At 46.6% G+C, this 21,537-nt stretch overlaps 2 protein-coding genes across 3 annotated transcripts in view; one reads left to right on the forward strand and one right to left on the reverse strand.

The window, feature by feature from the left end:
- The window catches only part of MAF (MAF bZIP transcription factor), a 362,167-nt gene that overhangs the window by 134,239 nt on the left and 206,391 nt on the right, over positions 1 to 21,537 (forward strand). The window lies entirely within an intron of this gene.
- On the reverse strand, positions 185 to 1,972 carry LOC309795297 (histone H4; the record flags this gene model as incomplete). Its single annotated transcript, XM_082607547.1, has 1 exon — positions 185 to 1,972. The coding sequence occupies one exon, from the start codon at positions 1,970 to 1,972 to the stop codon at positions 1,661 to 1,663; it is 312 nt and encodes a 103-aa protein (XP_082463673.1). The 3' UTR covers positions 185 to 1,660.

Here is a 21,537-nt window from a genome sequence, read left to right on the forward strand (position 1 = left end):
CCCCAAGTTGGGGGTGTAATCCTGCAGGTTGCAGGGGTATTTCTGGGGCGGCCGTCCGCTAACATGGGGGGCCCAGAATTTCCAGGGGGCGATCCTAAAAGTTGCGGGGGAAATCCTGGGGTGGCCGTCCACTAGTACGGGGGCCCCTGGGGTGGCTTCCTTGATAAAGGGGGGCCGCCAAGAGGGTACGGAGAACTCATAGACACCCCTAAGGCTGTTGCGGAGATATTGGCCGTCATTACAACGGGAAAATAGAAGTTAGACTGTAAGGCGGTGGCCGCAGCTGTGGGCTGGCTGGTGCTTGTTACAATAAGAAGGGCTCTGGGCTGAGCAACAATGGCTTCAGTGTGGAATGAGTCAAACTGCTGGGTCTACAGCGAGATGCTGTTGTCGTCGTCTTCTGGGAAACTCGACCCAGCTAATGTGACTAGGTGGGCGCAGCCGAGAGTGGTGGGGAAAGACTCTGCCCGTCCTCCTGTCTCCATATCAGAAGGACCCCCGTGGGTAAACGTCACTGTACAGCTAACTGCCCGTGAGCCTCCCTGGGCTAGGCTGTGTGGACTGGAGTAGGCTGGTTTCCGGACACACAAGTCCAACTATTAGGATTAACTGTGTTTTCTTTGGAAAGACCTGATGCGCCCACCCCTAATGGTACATAGCGTGGGGAAGCAGACCTGTACTGTGACTGCTGACCCCTGGCTAGGCCACCAGAATGTTTCTCGTAGCGCCCGGGCCTTCCCCTCTCCATGGGGGTGGCCTTGCCTTCCTCGTAACTGGACAGGATGCTGTGGCCATAGATGCCCTCTCCATTGACCCGGTAAGTGCGTGGCTCCAGGATTTGCCCACGTCCTGGTGAATGACTGTTCTTAGCATACTGGGTATCTTACTCTTGATGCTTTTTTAGCTTCTGGTGTCTGTATTGTATTTGTGGTGTCTGGTTGCAGTGCCCCTCTACATACCTGACCCCAGGGATGTTGAGGAAGAGAGGCGGACCAAGATGGTAAGGGTTGTGCAGGGTATGTAGGGCTGCAGTGTATGGTCAAGCCACCCAAGATGGCTGTTGTCTTGCTCTCTGTATACCCCTTGTCTCTGTCGCGGACTCTGGGCTCTTTCTTTGGTCTTGAAGCTGGGCACGCATAGGCCTTGTAGGTCTGTGGGGTGCAGCCCAACAGCTTTGCTCTGAAATTAGCTTGGAGCACACCGTGGTTCTACTTAGAGGGTGGCCCTGCCTGGTACGGTCATCTAAGCAATGCTGGTGAGTTGCCTTTTAAGAAAAATAGTGGATATGGGAAACTGACAAAGAATGGTGGAAATTCTGCCAGCTGGGTGCTATGGGGAAAGAATGGGTCCGTGTTTCCTGAGCTGTTTTTCATGGATGAGATGGACCCGAAGGATGGCCAGCCATGCTGAATGGACCACACTCAAAGGATCAACTCATGGATAGGCAGACGTTTGAAAAAACAAGTGTGTAGGGATCTGGCCCATCCTAAATTTATCCCCGCGACTTTTGAATTCAAGAGTATTTTCCTTTAGGAGAAGGGTGCTGAATCATTCTTTTATAAGTATGAAGGAATAGCTCTTTTTTTTTTTTCTTTCATGGCCCTGAGAAGGGCCTTTTGTCAGTAAACAAGAGCTTCACAGCCAAAGACTGCAATGAAACTTAGCCGCCGAAACCATACAGAGTGCGTCCCTGGCGTCTGAGCGCGTAAACCACGTCCACGGCGGTGACAGTCTTGCGCTTGGCATGCTCGGTGTAGGTGACAGCGTCGCGGATCACATTCTCCAAGAACACCTTCAGCACCCCGCGGGTCTCCTCGTAGATAAGACCAGAAATACGCTTCACACCACCACGCCAGGCGAGGCGGTGGATAGCAGGTTTGGTGATGCCCTGGATGTTATCACAGAGAACTTTACGATGACGCTTGGCGCCCCCCTTCCCCAGACCCTTTCCACCCTTGCCTCGGCCAGACATGACTAAGAGCTACTCCTAACCTCTTACAGCAGGAATAGGTCTTTGACATCACTGAAACTTAATGAATACATTGGGGGTTCTTCCTTTTCCTCTTCAAATTTCATGTGTTCCCAAATTGGGTTGGTTTGGGTGTCATTTGTGACAAGTAATGAAGACCGATGTTGGCAAGCCCAAGAGGTGGGCACAACTAGTCTTTAATGTCTGGTAGCATTCTTTTACTACATGCTTCCCCTGACTCTGCAGGGGCCTCCTGCTTTCCTGTTCTTTCACTTTGATGTCCCACTGTCTCTACATCTTCTCAGTTGAGACACCGTCCTGTCTTAGGGAACAGTAGCAATGATGGCTTACAGGCATGAGCTCTGGATTCAAATAGACACAAGCCTCTCTTTGGCTGATGACTTACTGTCTTATCTTGAGCAATTATGTAATCTTTCAGAACCTCAGTGTCTTCATCTGTAAAATGGGCACAAATATTAGAAATTAAATCTCAGCGTCCTTAGGAAAATTAAACTCTTCTCAGTCTAGTAGTTGGCATCTTGTACAATCTCAATACCTTTGGGCTCTCCTAACTTATGAATTATTATGACTTAATGTTGTGATTATTACTGTTGATGGTAATCAGAGAAATTAACCTTTCATAGGGAGCTGTTTCACATTGCCAGTATGGATTCCTTGTGTTTAATCCATATATGTATTTGCTTAAGAAGTGCAGCCTTTAAGAAGGGAATAACTGTTGTATTCTCAGGGCCTGCCAAAGCCAGTCTCCAATAAATACGGGTTAAAATAATGAACGAGAAGATTGTGGTTGTCCTCCTATTGGTACTGCTGAATTTACCCTCAGGATAGCTGCCTAATTCATTTGCACGTGGCTTGGCGAGAAAACTTTCCTGCAAGAAGAAGGTTGGGGTAAGGGATACAGCAAATTATTTTCCTCTCTCCCAGTCTCCTAATAAACCAGCCTCTCCCAGTTTCTTTTCTAGCTATTCTGTTTTCTCTTACATAGAATACTTAGGTGATGTGCCAATAAGTAGTGTATGAATACTTAATGAAGGTGGAATGAATTATAAATGGCATGGAATTTATCTACATTGCTTCCTTGCTGATGGCAGAATGGTGCTTTAATCTTCTCTCAAGACATAGGAGTCAGTAGGTGAGAAAGTATCCTAGTTGATAAACTTAAAAATTGTTACTGGCTGCCATCTTAAGTTACATGGAACCCAATACCATGTGGCAGAGAGGAAAAGGTTTGACCAGGAAACATGGTGAATATGATGCTGCAGGAGGAACTCGGAATAAAGACAGACAAAGGCTTGGGTGGGAGTTGTAGTTACCACTTACTCATTGAGATTGAGCACCAATGAGACAGAGGTCTGAAAAGAGTCTCTGGTACTTTGATTTCAAGGAGAAGCTATGGAATGACCCTCTCCAGAGAAGGGATTTCTATGTCCTTCCTCCATCCCAAAGCCATCTGTCAACAGTGAGCTCCATAAATACAGTGAACTCTCATTAAGAAAAATAATAAATAATCCCCCACATCTCAAAGACTTGATGTACATTTTTTTTCTTGCTCATATAACAGATACCTCTTTTGGGTGGCTCTCCTCCAAGTGTTGATTTAGGGGCCCAGGTTCTTTCCATCTTGTGGCTCTGCCATCTTTATCGTGTGGTTCCCACGTGTACAAAGGAGGTTCTATCTGTATCAGCCAATCAGAGGAGGCACTAGCAGGGAGGATTTTATGGACCAGCTCTCGACGTGGAGAGTTTCAGCTCTGCTCACATCCACGTGTCCAGAACTCAGTTGTATGACTGTGCTCCCTCCAGAGGAAGCTGAGAAATGTAGTCTAACTGCCCTGGTCAAAGAAGCGGCAGATATGATCCTCAGCTAGCAGTGTCTGCCACATTTCCCGAATCTCCAAAAACATATATTCTTAGAAAATAATAGGGTAAATATTGTTGCAAAAATGTCATGAAGTGTTTGCAAACTTTTTCTTTTTTAAGAAATCCCTTTTATTTATTTTTTTAACACCTTTATTAGAGTATAATTGCTTTACAATGGTGTGTTAGTTTCTGCTGTATAACAAAGTGAATCAGCTGTGTGTATACATATATCCCCATATTCCCTCCCTCGTGCATCTCCCTCCCACCCTCCCTATCCCATCCTTCTAGGTGGTCACAAAGCACCGAGCTGATCTCCCTGTGCTATGCGGCTGCTTCCCACTAGCTATCTGTTTTACATTTGGTAGTGTGCATATGTCCATGCCACTCTCTCACTTTGTCCCAGCTTACCCTTCGCTCTCCCTGTGTCCTCAAGTCCATTCTCTACATTTGCGCCTTTATTCCTGTCCTGCCCCTAGATTCTTCAGAACCATTTTTTTTGTTAGATTCCATATATATGTGTTAGCATACAGTATTTGTTTTTCTCTTTCTGACTTACTTCACTCTGTATGACAGACTCTAGGTCCATCCACCTCACTACAAATAACTCAATTTCGTAAAGAAATCCCTTTTAGACTATTGTGTTTGCATGCAAACAGTGGAAATTGTTTTCATTTGTGGGATGTTACATGGTGCTAGTTCATCAGTTTTATTCATATTCCTATAGAATTCTCTTTGAACTGCATATATAATTAAGCCACAGAGAGAATGTGTGCACCATTATTGAACGTGTAGACAATACAGCAATGGATAAGACGGAAATGGAGAGTCCGCTCATTGTTTGACCTGTGATAATCGCTTGTTTTATTCCCATCAACTCCTTTTCCTCCATGGAAAGGTTTCTACTGTCTCAAGGGTCAGCAAACTTTGTCTGAAAAAGGCCAGATAGAAACTATTTTAGGCTTTGCAGGCTCACTGCACAGAAGCAGCCATAGAACACGTGTAAACAAATAAACGTGGCTGTGTTCCAATAAAACTTTATTCACAAAAATAGGAGGGGGACTTGGTTTGGCCTGAGGGCCAGTGCGCCAAGCCCTGTAGCGTAATATGGATATGGAGGACGTATACAAAGCACCGAGAGGCCTGCACATATGTAGTGCTCGGTAAATCATAATCTGCTCTACTTAGCTTGAAATGAATACCGTTCTATGACTTCAAGTCATTGAAAACGCAGTGGATTCAGTGGGTTTAGAGAGGGATAGCAAAAGTCTAGAAGCATAGACCTTAACCAGTAAAAGAAGTTTACAAGCATAGAAGGCTTGGGGAAAGGGGATATTTGTACTTATGTCTCTATTTCCTCCCCAGTTGTTTGGATTTTTTTTTCAATGAGCATATTTTCCTATTGTAATAAAAAAAAGAGTTACTTTAAATGTATGTATTTCCAACTTTTGCTGACTCAGAAAAGAATGGTGCATTTTCATGCCAAACATGTGACTGATTTTCATTTTTCAATAGCCAGCTGCAGTTATGTTTCAGAATTGGAGCCTACACCCCAAAATACCACTGAAAAGAGTTTAGACAGAGCCTGAAAGCCTTCGAGGAAGGCAAGGTCTTCACTTCCTCTTTTGACAGTTTAGCTGACGGGGACACTGATAAAAGGGAAGAGGAGTGGTCTTTGAGGATTTCCTCTGGTCCCCCTGCTGTCATCCTGCTCAGGTCCTGGAGTGATCTCATCAGCTTTGTGTGCACAGGCAGGGTCCCTGTGCTGGTACCCAGCAGACACTTATCAGTGCTTTACTACATGCATTACCTAACCCTCATTCCCAGTGAGTAGCCCAGTCGCTGGCATGTGTTACACACTCGTTAAATGCACACATACTGGATTTAATCGAAAGGATGCAGCAAACTGAAGGTAGTGGATAGCATTGTATTTGCAGGCCAGGTTGCCTTATTCCTGTCTGAGTTCTGGGGATGCCGCTTTCCCTACTAGAGTTACAATAAAGAGACACATTTCACGAGACTTTAGGACTCTTGCTGTGATAGGTAAGATTACCTTGTGTCAGGTGACATGATTAACCTAAATGAACCCAAGACAGCATCCTGTGAACATTATCATGAAGAAAAGGAGATATCAGTGTCTATTGTCTGCTCTGGTGGTAAACGGGGTTTTTCATCAAGATTCCTTCTCATTTATTAGGTGCTGCCTGGTGCTTTTCCAAAATAGAGAAATGTAAAAACTTTAAATGCGTCTGCATTTTTTCCCCCCCGATTTCAGTTTTTATCAGCTCCTGGTTTCTCTCTTAATTTCTCCACGGACTACAGTTCTGATTACTATCCATCTACCCAGATGTCAGTCAAATATCACACTTTCTTTGTTAAAATAGGAATATAAAAGCCGGCCAAAACGATAGCCTTACAAAAACCACATTAGAACACAACACTTTGTTTGGACTTTAGGACAATTGTAGAAATCATTAGAGAATATCTTCTGTAGGGATTCAGTGTGTTTGTTCTCCACTAGATGATTATCAGAACAGGGTTAAAAAAAAGAAAAAAATCCTCGTTATTATTTGAATCCGTTTACAGCCACTCATGAATTACAAGCTCACACCCGAAGGGGTATTTTCAGCTTAATGGAAACAATTCATCAAACACTTCGAATCCTTTACCAGAGTCTACGTTGATAGATGGACACTTCTTTAATGCAGGTACCTTTTACGGCAGCCCGTTTCCCGCGAGTTAGCATCTGTTAAAAAGTAAAGCCGTTAAAAGACACTTTCTGTCTAATGAGGGAACACTGCAAATGGCCTAAAAATCACAGTTTTAGAAATTGTGCTAAAATGATGGTGATGGGAACGCAAGTGGGCATATTTGTTTTGAAACAACACTTTCCTGGTCTGCTCCGGGTTTAACCCGCTGAGGTGACACGTTGATTTTCAGGGGGAGCTGATATTAATGGAGAGTAACACTCTTGGCATTGACTGCGTAATAATAAGGGAATCGTGTGGAAACAGGAACATGTGTTTCCCCCAAGGTTTTCGGTATTGTTGAAGAGAAGAACAGTCGTTGAAGATACGGTTATGAATCCTGAGCTCTTCTGAAAAGAGATAGCAGCCCCACCTTAAGAGAGAAAGTTAAAATCTTAAAACATTGAAAACCCATAAGCATGCATGGCCACTGCTGAGATTTCTCTGGGGGAAGGAGAAGGAAAGGGGTTGAGATCTAATCTTGGACATCTAAAGATGTCTTGTGGTAAATTATAGCTCATTAGTGCCGGAAGGGAGCTTAGAATTCATCTTGTCCAGCTACCTCTCTTTTACAGATGGAGAAACCGAGTCCCAGTGAAACAGTAACTTCTCAGAGGCCACTCAGTGGAAGGGGGTGGTCCAGGTCCGCCTCTGACTGCATCTGTCCTGGGCTGGTTTTGCCCTGGGCTGTAGCATTCTGCCTTGCACGTGGTCATTGCTTAATAAATGTTTGTTGCACGCTCCTGCGAAGACGTGCTCTTTTTAACTCCTCTAGAATGAGTTGAAGGTAGGAAGTAGAACTCAGAAAGTTGGGTGCAATGACTTTGCAGGACCGGGCAGCATTTTGGAGCAGGTGGCACTCCAGCTGGGAGAATGACAAGGAGTCATGGTATCTCAGCCAGGGCTGGGGGCGGACTGCCCTCAGGGATGATGTCTTGGGGAGGGCGGCTGCTTGGCCAGGAGGCTCCGGATGTGCTTGAGATTCACACTGGGAGTTCAGGCTGCCATTGGGGCTGCCCAGGCACAGTTTGCAGCAGCTGAAGGTTGGGGAGGCAGGTGGGAGTTCACAAACTCACTGTGCCCCTTGCCAGCTCCATGTCTTGCCTTGTCCTGTGACGCTCAGCGCGTTACATGTCCTCCCAAAGCCTTGCTGTACCTCTCGCCCTAAATGTGAAGTAACCCCGACCTCAGAGCCTCACTTTGAGGGCTGTGTGATCATATAGGGGGCTCAACGAATGTCTATTTCAGTGAATTCACTTCATTTTAGAGAGAGATGATTTGTTGGCTTTGTTGAAAATTCTGGTCCTGAATGAACGATTCGTACTTTTTTTTTAATGAACAGAAAAGCTGAAAGTTTTATGATACATTGTTTAGATCAACTTGTTTGACTCTTGAGAATTTTCTGATTGGATTATGCATAACGTTCGGCTGGATGTGAGAAGCCCCAGGTTATGGTTATGGGGCTTCTAGGTGTTATGGAAGGTTCTAGATGTCCAAGCAGCCAACTCGGTCCCACTGCTCGTAACACCACCACCCCACAAACACCCCCCGGTCCTCTTTGCAGTTCACTGGCCAGGACACTGTTGCAACCAGATCGTCATTCAGTGAGAACGAAATCCTTGCCTTGGAAGCTTCTCTTCTCTCTGGCAGTGCCTCCTGCCTGCGTCTTGCAAGGCAGGTGCAAAGGGCACTTCTCTTAGCCCTGCCTCTCACCGTGTTCCCCCCCTAGAGCAGGTCACCAACTGTCACCATCTGTCATTTATTTCTTCTGTCTTTTTGAGGCTGGTTTTTCTCAAAATAAAAGCTAACCCACTCCTTAAAATCTGGCATAATCTTACCCACAGCCTCACCAAAGACAACCATGGTTGTCACTGTGTGTTTCCATTACCTGTTTTTGTGTATGTGGGTAGTGAGCACCCTGCAGACATCATCTCGAATGCACCCACTTTATAATATTGAGCTTTTCCCCCACGTTGCTGTAAACACTTCCTAAACCCATCTTCGTTTCTTAAAGGCAGCAGTTAGAGCCACGGAGAGTGCCTTCAACCCCCTGAATCTATAATAGGGCGTTTACTGTGACAAAGCATTCCCAAACCTTTCTCTCTTTCACCGTCGTAAAACACTGTAAGTTTCGTGTGGGGGGAATGTAATTTGTCACCCAAACAGGATCACTTCTAGAGGTGAAAGGGTGCTATTAATAAGCATGCCAGGGCAACAGGTGTGACCTGGGGCTGTCCTGGGCAAACTGAGATGTGGTCACCCCAGCTAGGCAAGACCGGAGCCATTTCAGGTTACTGATGAAGAAACACAGAGGGTAAGTGTTCAAAGACGCATCCAGTAAGTGGCAATGCTGATCTCAGAACCCAGGACTTCGGGCTCCTAATCTAGTGTTTTATAAACCGTACCCCAGTGCAACTGTGCCGGATCTGCACAGCTTTGTAAATATCCTTAGACACACCCCTGTATTTATCAAACATAACATAAAATAATATCTCTCTCGGTCTCCTCCTCCCTCCCTCCTCCTTTCTTTCTTTCCTTTCTCTCTTCCTTTTCTTCCTTTCTTTCTCTCTCCTTCCCTCCCTCCCTCCTTTTTTCTTTCTTTCTCTCTTTTTTCTATTTCTTTTGGACCTCCAAGCCAGGTTCCTGGTATTTCGTGGAATAGGCGTTGTCTAAAGAGAGGTGTACTATTGGGGATTAAATGCCCCTTTAATAAAAGTCAGTGCCTGATGTATTGTTTTTATTACGTATGATCTGCTCAGGAGAATGGTCTTATATACTTGCCTTAGTGTCTTATAAGGCTAAAAGCTGATCTGAAATAATATCCACAATATACCACAATCAAAACATTTAAGGAGCAATTATAATAAAAGGGACTAAGGGAATTGGACTGTTTCAAAACCACCTCTTGTATCAGGCAGGGATGAGGGAGAGTCTGACGGACGCTGCTCCTTCGCTACCCATCAGCCCACAAAGACCGTTCTATACACCTTTCCCTCCTCTTCCCCGACTCAGTGGAAGGATATTCTGCTTCAGGGTCTGCAGGTGCCCCTGGCAGTGGCATGTGGTGGTGAAGGGTCCAGGAGGGGTGCGTGTGCATCTTGGGTTAGAGCTCGGCTTCTGGATTTAGCCTTCTAAGGGTTCTGAATCCCAGCTGAGCTCCCGGCTCCGTGTTTCTGGACATGCTGTATTCCCTAAGCCTTTGGTCTCCTCGTCCGTAAAAAGAGTCGCTGTGAAAAGTGAGTGGAAAAATAAACGTAATTACCATTTCTTTTTTTTGGGGTGAGAACATTTAAGGTTTACCCTCTTAACAACTTTCACATATACAATACAATATTGTTAACTGTTTTACGAGGTGATGGAGGTGTTAGCTAGTACTGTATCTACGTGTATCAAATTAACATGTTGCACACCCTAACTTAACAGTGTTACATGTCAGTTATATGTCAATAAAACTGGGAAAAAAAGAAGGAAAAACAAATAGTGCTTCCCACAAGAACTATACATAAAAAAACCAGATCCATATGTAGTTTGGACATGCTGTTTTTATCACCATTATTCATTTTTGCCAGAAACTGAACTACCCTCCCACATACAGACACCAGCCATGGTGTTTCTATCTGGGGCTGTTCTTTCAAAGATTCCCCCAAATGTCAATTCTCTTGGCCCCGGGCGGTGCAAGTGGCAGGTGTGATTCATCAATGAAATCAATCTGGGATTTCCCATAGACTCTAAAAGGAGTCTCTCTGATAAGCGAAGATTACATGAGCTGGGCAGTAATCTGCCAGAGTCCTTCAAAGCAGTGTTCCATGCCTTCTCAGCAGAGCCTGTATCCAAGAAGCAGCGCTCTGGCTTTGGTGTCTGAGGGATAGGGCTCCTGCCTCAGTATTTCCAGTGATCCACTAGGCATGTTGATATCCTCCCCAGATTGGCCCAAATCTTCCCCCCAAAATCTTCTGACCTTGGGTAAAGAGGACACGGGCTCCTCCTGTATGTCAGATGCTTTGCCCTTACACTGTCTTATGTAATTCTCAGTACAGCCCTTTAAGACGCATTCAGTGATCCCCCCTCTCCCCTTGTTTTCATTATAAGGAAACTGAGGCTCAGTTGAAGGACTTGCCCGAGGTTATCCACTTGCTAAAGTAGAAAGCCATCCTTTGCAATTGAATCAGCCTGACAGTGAAAATCCATGTTATTTTTCCTTCATATTTTAATTTTCATTATCAAAGTAATATATGTACGTCGTAAAAAAATGTTGAAAGCCGAGCAGAAGTACAAAGAAGGAAGTAAAAATTATCCAGACTTCTAGTCTTAATCAGTATTTTCATTTTGCTATAAATCTTTTCCTGTTTTTTTCCTCTGGGGCTCTGTGTGTGTGTGTGTGTGTGTGTGTGTGTGTGTGTATATATGCAGTAACGATACTAAAGAGGGATTTTACTGCGTATCGCAGAAAAATTTGATTTTGCTCTCCTCATTAAATACTCTCCTTTGAATTTTTCTATCATTAACCATTATTAAATTATCTTTAAAAATAATGGCTTACAAGCTGTATAACATTTCTTCACACACACTTGTGTGTATATACATATATATCATAGCTAATTATTCCTTTCTATCTTCAGAAATTTTGCTTGCTTCTAGGATTTTTAAAATCATAAATAGCACTTAGATGAACATCTCTGTTTAAAAAAAAAACTGATAGCAGCAGGTGGTTCTGTCTTGTTGAGTGGCTTCCATGTGTATGTACCATGTTACCTGCATCACTTAATTTAACCCTCATAGTAACCGCATGAGATAGGTGTTATTAGTACCATTTTACTGATGAAAAAGCAGAGGCTTAAAGAGGTGAAATACATCATCCAGACAGACGCAGAAAACTTGTGACAGAGGAAGAGTCAGATGCAAGACTTGCTGAAGGTCAAGTCTGTATCCCCTGCTGCACAGCTTCCCATCAAAGCCGTGTTTGTTTCTGATATGAGCCTGGAACAGGCCTTGCTCTCCAGTTTTTGGTATCAGTGACTGAATTGACCTTCACGAAACATACCCTTTCTCCAGACATGTGCAAAGTGCCTTATTTCTCAGCCGTTTCGCTGCCCCCTGGGATGCCCAGGCTCAAGCCACCCCATCTGGCTGCCCCCCAACTCAAAAATCCCCTGGGCCATGGGACTGGGATATGGCCCGGCCAGCCACCTGGGTTCCCCCAGTGGTAGGTGGTAGGGAAAGTGATTGACATGAAGCATGTGTGTTTGGTGGAATTGGGGTAAGGCGGGGATGACTCTTTTAAGGCTCCTCCCCAAAGAAATCTGCCCTCTCTGAAGTAGCAGTGAGTGTCTCAGTTTAAGGATTTTCCCAGCAGGAAGCAAAGTGACTCCCTCCCTGTCATCTTAGACACCAAGGAGAGAGGCCGGAGAGCATCTGTCGGTTTTGCTTCTTAGCCTGACTGCCTTGGATCACAATCGTCTTTACTCCGAGAGTGAGCTCAGCAGAATGGTCTTGCACTTGTCACCTCCCTCCTGTCCCATGAGACTCTGCCCTTAATCCCCCGATCGGCATTCCCCAAAGACAAGGATTTCTCTGACACCCCCGCTCGTCTTCTGTCCACACGTGCTGCAGGCTGGGGACAAGATGCCTTCTGCAAATTGACATGCATTAAGTCTCCCACTCTCTGATTTCCCACTGTGGCCAGGACCAGATTCCCCCAGGTCTCTCAGGTGAGGTTTTCCCTTTGGGGAAGCAGGCTTTCTCCTCTCAGCCCCTTTTGCGTTTCTTACTCCTTTTTGTGTTTCCAAGGCCTCTCTTCAGCCACACTGGCTATTGGGAGATGGAGTTTCTTACATAAAATAGTTTTCTCTGGGCCCCGTTCTTTATGAAGCTCTTTTGAAATCTTGCTTGGAGTTTTTGGTCGCTTCCCAAACGATTTCAAGGATTATGTAATTGCTAATAACTTGGTCCTCTTCTTTCTCTTCAAAACCCCTTCAACTCCTGTTACTAGTTTCCTGGGGCTGCTGTCAACAGATGAGAGCACAAATTTGGTGGCTGAAAACAACAGAAATGTATTATCTCGCAATTCTGGGGACTAAAAGTTTGCAAGGAATGTGCGGGCAGGGCCACCGTCCCTCTGAAGGCGCCCGGGGAGGCTTTATTTCATGCCTCTCTCCTAGTCTCTGGTGGCCGCTGGTTTCCTTGGCTCCTCTTGTCTTGTGGCTGCCCTCCAATCTCGGGCTCCATCTTCATACTGCTTTCTTCTCTGGGTCCCTCTGTGTTGCTCGTCCTTTCTCTTATAAAGACACCAGTCATTGCATGTAGGACACACCTTAAATCCTGGATGCTTTCATCCCAAGATCCACAAATAATTACACATGCAAAGACCCTACTTCCAAGCATGGTTACATTCTGAAGCTCTCAGCAAGAATTTGGGGGAGATACTCGCAAACTCGTTTACAATTCCCTGCATCTTCCTTCTTGCTATGAAAGGGAGCCAAGTATTGTTTTTCCTCTCCTCCCTTTCCATGCTGTGCTTTCATATAACTGGTAATCCCACCACCCCTGGGACCAAGAAGGGGTCTCACAGATCATTCTAATCTAGAGCTGTCTAGTAGAACTTTGTGCAGTGATGGAAATGTTCTAGATCAGTGCTGTTCAATATGGGAGCCACTGGCCACATGCGGCTCTTTAGCACTTGAAACATGGCTAGTGCCACTGAGGGACTGGCTTGTTCATTGTAATTCATTTAGGTTTACATTTAGTTAACCACAGGTGACTAGTGAATACCACTTTGGACAGCACAGGCCTGGTCCAAGACTACTTCCTAAAGCTGAGAACCAGAGGCCCAGAGGGAGCATGTGGCCTAAACCATGGACACTTATAGCTTGGTAGAACTCTCTTCAATTTCAGGACTCGGCTAACTCTGGCCCACTCCCTGTTTTGGATGGCCCATGAGTTTAAAATATTTTTCCATTATTAAATGGTTGCTAGAACAATCAGAAGAAGGATAATTTTTTATGACCCATGAAAAGTACATGACCTTCAAATTACGGTGTCTTGAATAAAGTTTTATTAGAACACAGCCACACCCGTTCTTTGGCCCGTTGTCTGTGGCTGCTTTCCCGCTACTCTGGCAGAGTTGAGTAGTTGCCATGGCAAGTGTATGAGCCACAGAACCAAAAATTTGGACTACCTGGTCCTTTCCAGGAAGAGCTTGTGACTCCGGCTTTAAAGCAGTGAGTTTTAAACCTTTTATTCTCCATTTTTAACTGAGAAAAGATAGGAATTTGGGAGAAAGGGAAAAGCATATCCCCTTGCAACTGCCTGGCACAGGGGAAACGTTTCATCATGCTTAGAAATTGTATAGGAATGTCAAAAGCACAACACATCGACTGTTTAATTTGGGGTGGTTAAGTCACAAACCTTATATTGCAATGGTGTGAGCATCTCACTTTTTTTTTTTTTTTCAAGAGGGAGAATAAAAAACTACCAGGTACTAGTCATCTGTGCTACACCTCTCAGCCACAGATATTGTAAATGTGCCGTATTTACAGCCAGGACAGAGATTCTACGTAATGTACAGATGAGTGACCCCACCCATGTAGGGACATAGATTTTAATTAACCCCTCCTTCCAAATTGTGAGGGGGCTGAGCACAGTACAGTTCAGAATCACTACAGATGACGATTAAATCAGTGACAAGCACTGACTAAGGGCTGCCGTGAACGTAGCCTGGGTGGGTGTGTAGGGCAGCTTTTTTCTTTCTGCTGCGGCTGTCTGTCTTTCCCACAAGAAAGGCCAGGATGCAAGTGAGTAGACGCGATGGTGTCATGGGGACAGCATCCAATCTGCTTTAGTTAACATGTGAGAAAGAAAACAGCAGCCCATATTCAAGCTCCCACGTCTCAGCTGCTATCGTTAGAAATGTGATTGCTTTGCACTGGGGACAGCCACGTCCTGGTGGGACATCTCCTGCATGCCCACTGCATGCTCGGCCCCAGCAGTTCGAAGGTGGTCCTCCCAGCCCTGACACTCCAGCTGCTCACCTTCCAGCTCGGGGCACGGCTGAGGCCCAGGCTCACCTCACTCTGCTCCCAGGCAGCTCACGTGGGGCCTAAGGGGGCTGCCCGCCTGGGCAGAGAGGGCCCCCTTGGCTGTTGTTCCTTCTTTATTATTCTTAGAAACATGCCACCTATTGCTTCCTTCCTCCATCCAGGTGGTACCGTGCAGCTCGAGGGAAAGGAGAACTTGAATGATGTCCAAAGGGAAGGAATGTTGTAACTGGGGAAGTGGAGAGTAGAACTGAGCCCGAGGAGTCTGGTTTTGACTGTGCCCGTCTGTTCCCCAGACTGTAAACAGAGACCTCGGTGAAGTGCCTGGTCTCCAAAGGGGGAGAAAGAACAAGCAAAGAAAACAAACAACAAACAAAACATGAAGTATGTAGGGCATGGGGTTTTGTTCATTTTATTGCCCATCATTAATATTTCAGCCTCCATCTCTTTGGGTTCCCCCAGCTCTGTGGTGTCCATTCCCACGCTGGGGTCCATGCTGGCGCTTGCCCTGTTTGCTTTGCCATCTCCTGTCCTCTCTGTCTGTGACATTCCATGGTTTTGCATCTTTGGACCAACTGGAAGAGGGCAGGCTAGATGTTTTAGCAGGATACCACTCCCTGAAACTCAGTTTTCTTATCCAGACAATGAAGAGAGTCATAAATAATACCTATCCCACAGGGCGGTAGCGTCAGTTAAATAAGTGGGTACATGTTAAGCTCCAGCTCAGTGCCCAGGCCATGGGGGTGGTTGATAAATGCTTCTTCATGGTAAATGGATGAATGGATGAACGAAGGCCGGGCCGGGCCCTAGATGAGAGTGTGGAAAGCACAGACTCCACCCAATCTGCCTTTTGGAGTTGGGGAGGCCCAGCAGCATCTCTGAAACAGGGTGGGGTTTGGAGGCCTGAGGTCAAACCTCATCCTGCCTCTTTTCATTTATTTGCCTATCTTGGGATTCCTCAACTACACGATGGGGACAATAATAGTACCTGCTTTCTGCGATGGTCCCAAAGATGAAGAGTGAGTGTATGTGGATTGTAACACAGTGCGGGTGTGTAGCACATGCTCGATTAATACCAGCTACTACGATCAATATGGCTAGTATTATTTTTTCTGAGCACCTCTTATTTTTATTAGCATCTCAGTGCCTCCCTGGAGGGCACATACTACCCAGGCTGCAGCGAGGGGGGATGCAGGGAGAAGGCTGACTTGTGTTCAGATTCCCATCCCTGCCTCCTTGCTGTGCAGCCTTAGGGACCTGATTTGCCTTCTCTGATCTCCTCCCCATTGGCTCTTCCGTAAAATGGGAGACACAGTCCCGCCTGCGGGATTCTCGGGGAGATCAAGCGAGGACCGTCCACGAGAACCACTGACGCAGAGCCGGGGTTCAGTAAATGCCACTTGCCGCGGCCAGATCCTTACATAATTTTCCTCGGCCTCCTCAGCGCTGTTATCTCCCTGGCAGTGCCGCCAGGCGCTGCCTCTTACCCACATGCCCCAGTTAATATTTCAGACGTCCAGAGTTTCTAATTGTGGCGAAGCCTGGGAGCCACCTAATCCGCCCGTGTATTAACTGCTCTGCTTCCAAACGGGGGCCTCTGGACCCCGGACTGACACTTGCTGAGTTAATAAGCACTCGATTCATTCCTTACGCCCTGTGCAAGAACCCCGTAAGCTGCGGGGCAGCAATAACTCGTGTACTTAGAAATGCCGGAGGGAACCCCCCCTCACAAAGGGCCTGGGCGCTTGGCATGTGGGAACCCCCCGGCCCTCCGATGCCACAGGCCTCCGCTGTGCTCTAAAGCCCGTTCACACCCGGCGTCTTTAAGAGACAAGGCTTCCAGGGGATGGCATTCCAGCCCCAGAAACACACACAGCAGAAGCCCTGGCTTCCCGGTGCCCCAGGCCGACTCCGGTCTCCACACCCAGGCCTCCTAGGAGCCCAGGCCTCCTAGGATCCCGGGCCGGCAGCCCTCACTGGGGTGGGAACCCCTGCCTGGCCTGCATCCCTTGTCCAGGGGAAGCAGAAGGGGAGGCTCCCCGTCCCTGCCCCCCGGGCCCTGTTTCCAGCCGAGGCAGAAGTTTCTATTATAAGGGGGGAAAGGAAGTCTCGTGACTGAGCGATGCCCGCAGCCTGCCTGCGATTTCTCCGGGCAGATGCTGCAGCTGGTGTGGGGTTTGGGGGAGGGTCTGGGCTCTGGAATCTTCAGGAGAGCCGTAAGGGGTTTTCAGAAGGCAGGGGTTCGGGTGGCCGGGACGGTGGATGTGCAGGGCCCCCCTCTGGGTATATTCTCCGTCACGACCGTCTCCCTCTCTGTAAAGTGTGACCCAGGGTCACATCAGTCCCCCTTTAAGTGGAGTCAGAGACTTTCCTGAAGCATTTTGAATGGGGCACATGGCTTTGTCCAGCACCCCCAGATAATCCCAAACAGGCCACACGGTGGATTTCCACCCTGGGGTCCTCTTGTTCCTGTGCTGTCTGTCTTAACGTTTTCCTTTGAGAGGAGAAATCCTCCACTCTTAGCTGACGTGTAGTTTGCCCCAGGTCCCTCTGCTAGCAAGGGGCCGAGCCGGGGTTCCAGTGCAAGCCACCAGGACACCGAAGCCCCACTGCTTTTCTTTCCTTGCAGCATGCTCTGGTCCTTGCTGCCGTATGTAAAACATGCACACGTCCACAGAGGCGCGTGTGCACACACAACCACGCACATATGAACACACGCACACACACAGCGTTCCCCTGTTCTGAGTCCTCATCACGTGCATTCTGGGTGGCCGGGACCGTTGCTGAGGTTATTAAGAATACAGGGACCCAAACGACCATCTTACGCCCGTTTAAACAGCTTCTGAAAGCAGCCCGACTCCTCCCTCTAAAGTGCAAGATTTCTGAACAAATAGTCAGATCTCTCACTCTCAAATGAGTAGCAGCCCTTGAAGAGTCACCTTGGGCAATTACATGGTCCCCGCGGAATAACGCTGCTTTGCTTAAGACCTGCCTCAGAAGTGTCACCTTTTTAGCTCTGTCACTGAGCAGGTGTGTTGGGACTCTCACCAGGCACCAGGCCCTGCATGCCATGGCAGAGTCCTGGGGACGCCAAGGTAACAACCCAGCTCGTGTTTCCAAGGGGGGCGCAGTGTCCTCCTGGGGGCATGTGGCCAATTAAACCAACACAGAGACAGTGTGGCATGTAGCAAGATAGAGGTTAGCCCTGGGGTTGCCCTTTGCAGTATCCTGACAACTGGCACATCCTCTGGGAGTGAACTCAGTTTGGGGAAACCCAGAAAAGTGAGTTACAATCAAGTTTAGTCAGTAAGATGGGAAATAACCCTTTGTGGGCAAAAAATAAATATATGAGGAGTGAAAACAGAGCAGCAGAAGCACTTCTTGTGTGTAATTAGCATAGCGGATGCCAGTGGCGCACAGTGGTTTTGGAAGAGTGTCACACACGTGCCTGACACGCAGTAGGTGCTTTGGAGATGTGTAAACGGACCTGTGTTAGAAATAATCTCATTTTAAAATAGGCTTTGCTCTTTTACAAAATGAATCACGGCTTCACACACCTCAGTTCCCCACCCAAATACCTGAAATCAGGGGGCTTTGGATTTGCTTCCTGCCCCCTTCCTGTGTCATCGATTTTCCCAAGGGGCGGTCCCCTTCCCTTGGAATCTAAGACTGCACTCTCCTTGCCGGCCGGGGAGGACTACTCTTAGAGTCACTGCACAACACGCCTTTGTCCGTTTTCAGACGTTTGAGCCCCAGAGCGCCCAACTTGTTGGTTACGCTGAAAAATAGCCCCGGATGTGCAAAAGATGTACCGACACTGGTCGACAGAGAGACGTTTCGGCCAGTAATTTTGGGGAGTCTGGCTTCTGGTGAAAATTCTGAAGCCGGTGTACTCCTGGCATGGGAGCTTGAAGGATGAATTTGGGGAGAAAAGAGAAAGGCCCCTAGAGGTAGACTAGGCAGAAGAACTGCCGCTGGCTGGCTGTGCGACCCTAAGGAGACTGTTCCTGCCACCTGGGCCTCTGTTTCCTCTTGGGAAAATGGGGATGAAGCCTAGCACCCACGTCACGGTGCAGCTGTAGGAGTAAATAAGTGGACGTGCATGACGTTTTGGGTACATAGTAAGAGCTCAAGGACCAGTAGCCTTAAAAAGGCTTCTCTGTTGATTGCATCTATTTGATCACAGAAGGTGCTTGTTTTCTTAAGTAGGAGGCATTGCCTTTGAATTTGGGGAACATGGAGGCTTTCAATCCATCGTTATAATTTAGAGGAGGATGCTAAAGAAAAAGTGTGTGTATGTGTGTGTGTGGACAAGTCTGTGTGTGTGTGTGTGTGTGTGTGTGTGTGTGTAAGTGGAGCCTTAGCAAGACAGGCCTCGCATGTTAAGGCACGCCTGTCTGGGACAGGTGGAGCCTTCGTCAGCTCTGTTCCCTGCTCCACACTCTGCTGGGGCCCAGCACTGATGCCCCCCATCAGATAAGCAGCCGGATCTGGGCCCCAGAGAGGTCGGATCCCATCAGCTGTTACAGACCATTAACGACTGATTGCCCCGCGGGAATCCATTCCGTCGCGCTACTGAAGCATCCCGTGCCTGGATCTAGACTTCTCTTTAGATTTTAATCCACAAAAGCTGGTCTCAGGAGGGGAGGACAGGAAAGGAAGAAGCTTACCTTTGTGGGTGTTCGACTTCTTTCTTTATAATCTGTTAAAATGTAACATTTATGTTTTATTATGTAATATTTAATAGGAGATGAAATATTTATGAATTATGATGTTACCTATTAAAACATCATTAATTAAAATAGCTTACCTATTTAAATTATATATTAAATATATCCTATGTATTGAAAGTATATACTTTTATAAGTATGATATATAACAGAACAAAGTAGAACAGATTATTTAAAACATAATATATAAATTTAACACTTGGCTCTTGTACGCCAGTACAAGCCAGTGTAGTCGTGAGCTGGATGGAGCTTCCTTGTCACCGGGCCTCAAAGAGCCAGTTGTTAAATTTTCAGGTATTTTGCAAGTCAGTTCACTTCACATTGGTAATTTGAAATTAGCCACGGTGGGAACATTTACACCACAGAAATGGGCAAACATTGCAAATTAGGGTTTCCCTCTATCAATAAGCCAGTGAGCTTCTTGTTAAATGTTTATAAGCATACCACTGTATGCGTGTGTGCGTATAATGTGTGTGTGTGTGTATGTGTGTGTGTAAGCTTTGTTGAGCCTTGTGTTAGTCACCACACCTACATTATTTTACTATTCTACTTCTACTGTGGTCTTCTGATACTGGCATTTCCTAGTTATGTGATCTTGGGCAAGTCACTCCATCTTGCTGGGCCTGGTGGGCAGTTGCCCAGGTTGTTGACTGCACAATTCAAGGAGCACTCTTCACATCAGATCCTGTTCACCCCCCGGGTCTTAGTTCTCTCACCTCTACAATGGGGAGAACTGTCACTACTGCATAGCCTCACTCTGAGGATGCTAATAGATCAGGACACACACTCTCAACACCTACGGGGGGGCTGGGAGAACAGGGAGTGGAAGGGACTGTGGCACTGGGGACATATTCCTGTCTAAAGGAGCATCTCTAGTCCATCACTGCTCTGTGGAAATGCAGGGGACCAGTGATGTTGGATGTTTCTGATTTATTAAGAAGGAAGAAAAAAATCGGGATTTTTTAAAAAATGTAAAACTTTCTGAGTTTCCAAACCCTGTGAGTCTAAGTTTAAGCAGTCCCTGTGAGCTGCACAGAATAGGACCTTTCCTGTTATAGTTTGAAGCTATGTCTCTCTCCGCTCTAAGTTCTTTGAGGGACTTTGATTTCTCTCATCCCCATTATTTTAGAATGATATGCTGGAAAAGCCTTGCTTCCACTATGTGACTGGCAGATAACTGGTCCCCAAGAATCTCAGAGCTACATTCTGAACAATAGAAACAGGCCACAGACATGGTTCTGAGCTTCCTGGTGGCCAGAGCAGGAAGAAAAACACAGTTACATAGTTGTCTTTGCCCAGGAAGATGAAACTGTGCCAACCCCATCCTTCAACTAACTTTCTAAGTCTAGTTATATTTTTTCTGGTCATACTATTACATTTTATTGGTTGCACTATCTTACTTGATGTATTTCCCTTAAGCTGCTTCAAATCCTTTGTGGAAAAAAGAAGTATAACTAACTTCAGTCACCCTTTGGCAACTGAAGACTTAAGATTCGCAGCTCTGACAGTCCTTGAATCAATACAGAAGGGTCATGACACGTAGGGATGTATAGCTTTGCTGAGGCCCGAATTTGAATCCCACGCTGGGCTGTGGGCTTCAGGAACGTGTAAGAGGAATTCTCATACCTAATGTATGAGTTTGCCAGGGCTGCCATAACAAAGGACCTCAGGCTGGGTGGTTCAAGAGACAGAAATGTATCACTTTATGGTTCTGGAGGCCAGACGTCCGAGGTCAAGGTGGGGCAGGGTTGGTGCCTTCCGAAGGCTGTGAGAGACGGATCTGGTCCAGGCCTCTCCCCCAGCTTCTGGTTGGCCACCATCTTTGGTGTCCTTTGGCTTGTAGAAGCATCACCCCAACCTCTGCCTTGACGTTCACATGGGCTTCCTTCTGTCTGCTTGTCTGTGTCCAAATTTCCCTTATGTATAAGGACACAGTCATATTGGATTAGGGGCCTATTCTCCTCCAGTATGACTTCATTTTAATTAATTACATCTGTAACAGCCTTGTTCCCAAATAAGGTCACATTCTGAGACACTAGGGACTAGGACTTCAACATGAATTCTGGGGGTACGGGGACACAGTTCACCCCATAACTCTTGGTAAGGAAACAAAGCCCTGATTAGCATCAGCCAAACCATGTGCTTCCCTCTGAGGAACGCTTCGCACAGGAAGTCCTGAG

This window comes from Mesoplodon mirus (assembly GCF_964341445.2).
Source record: "Mesoplodon mirus genome assembly, chromosome: 19".
In the NCBI taxonomy this organism is placed as follows: domain Eukaryota; kingdom Metazoa; phylum Chordata; class Mammalia; order Artiodactyla; family Ziphiidae; genus Mesoplodon; species Mesoplodon mirus.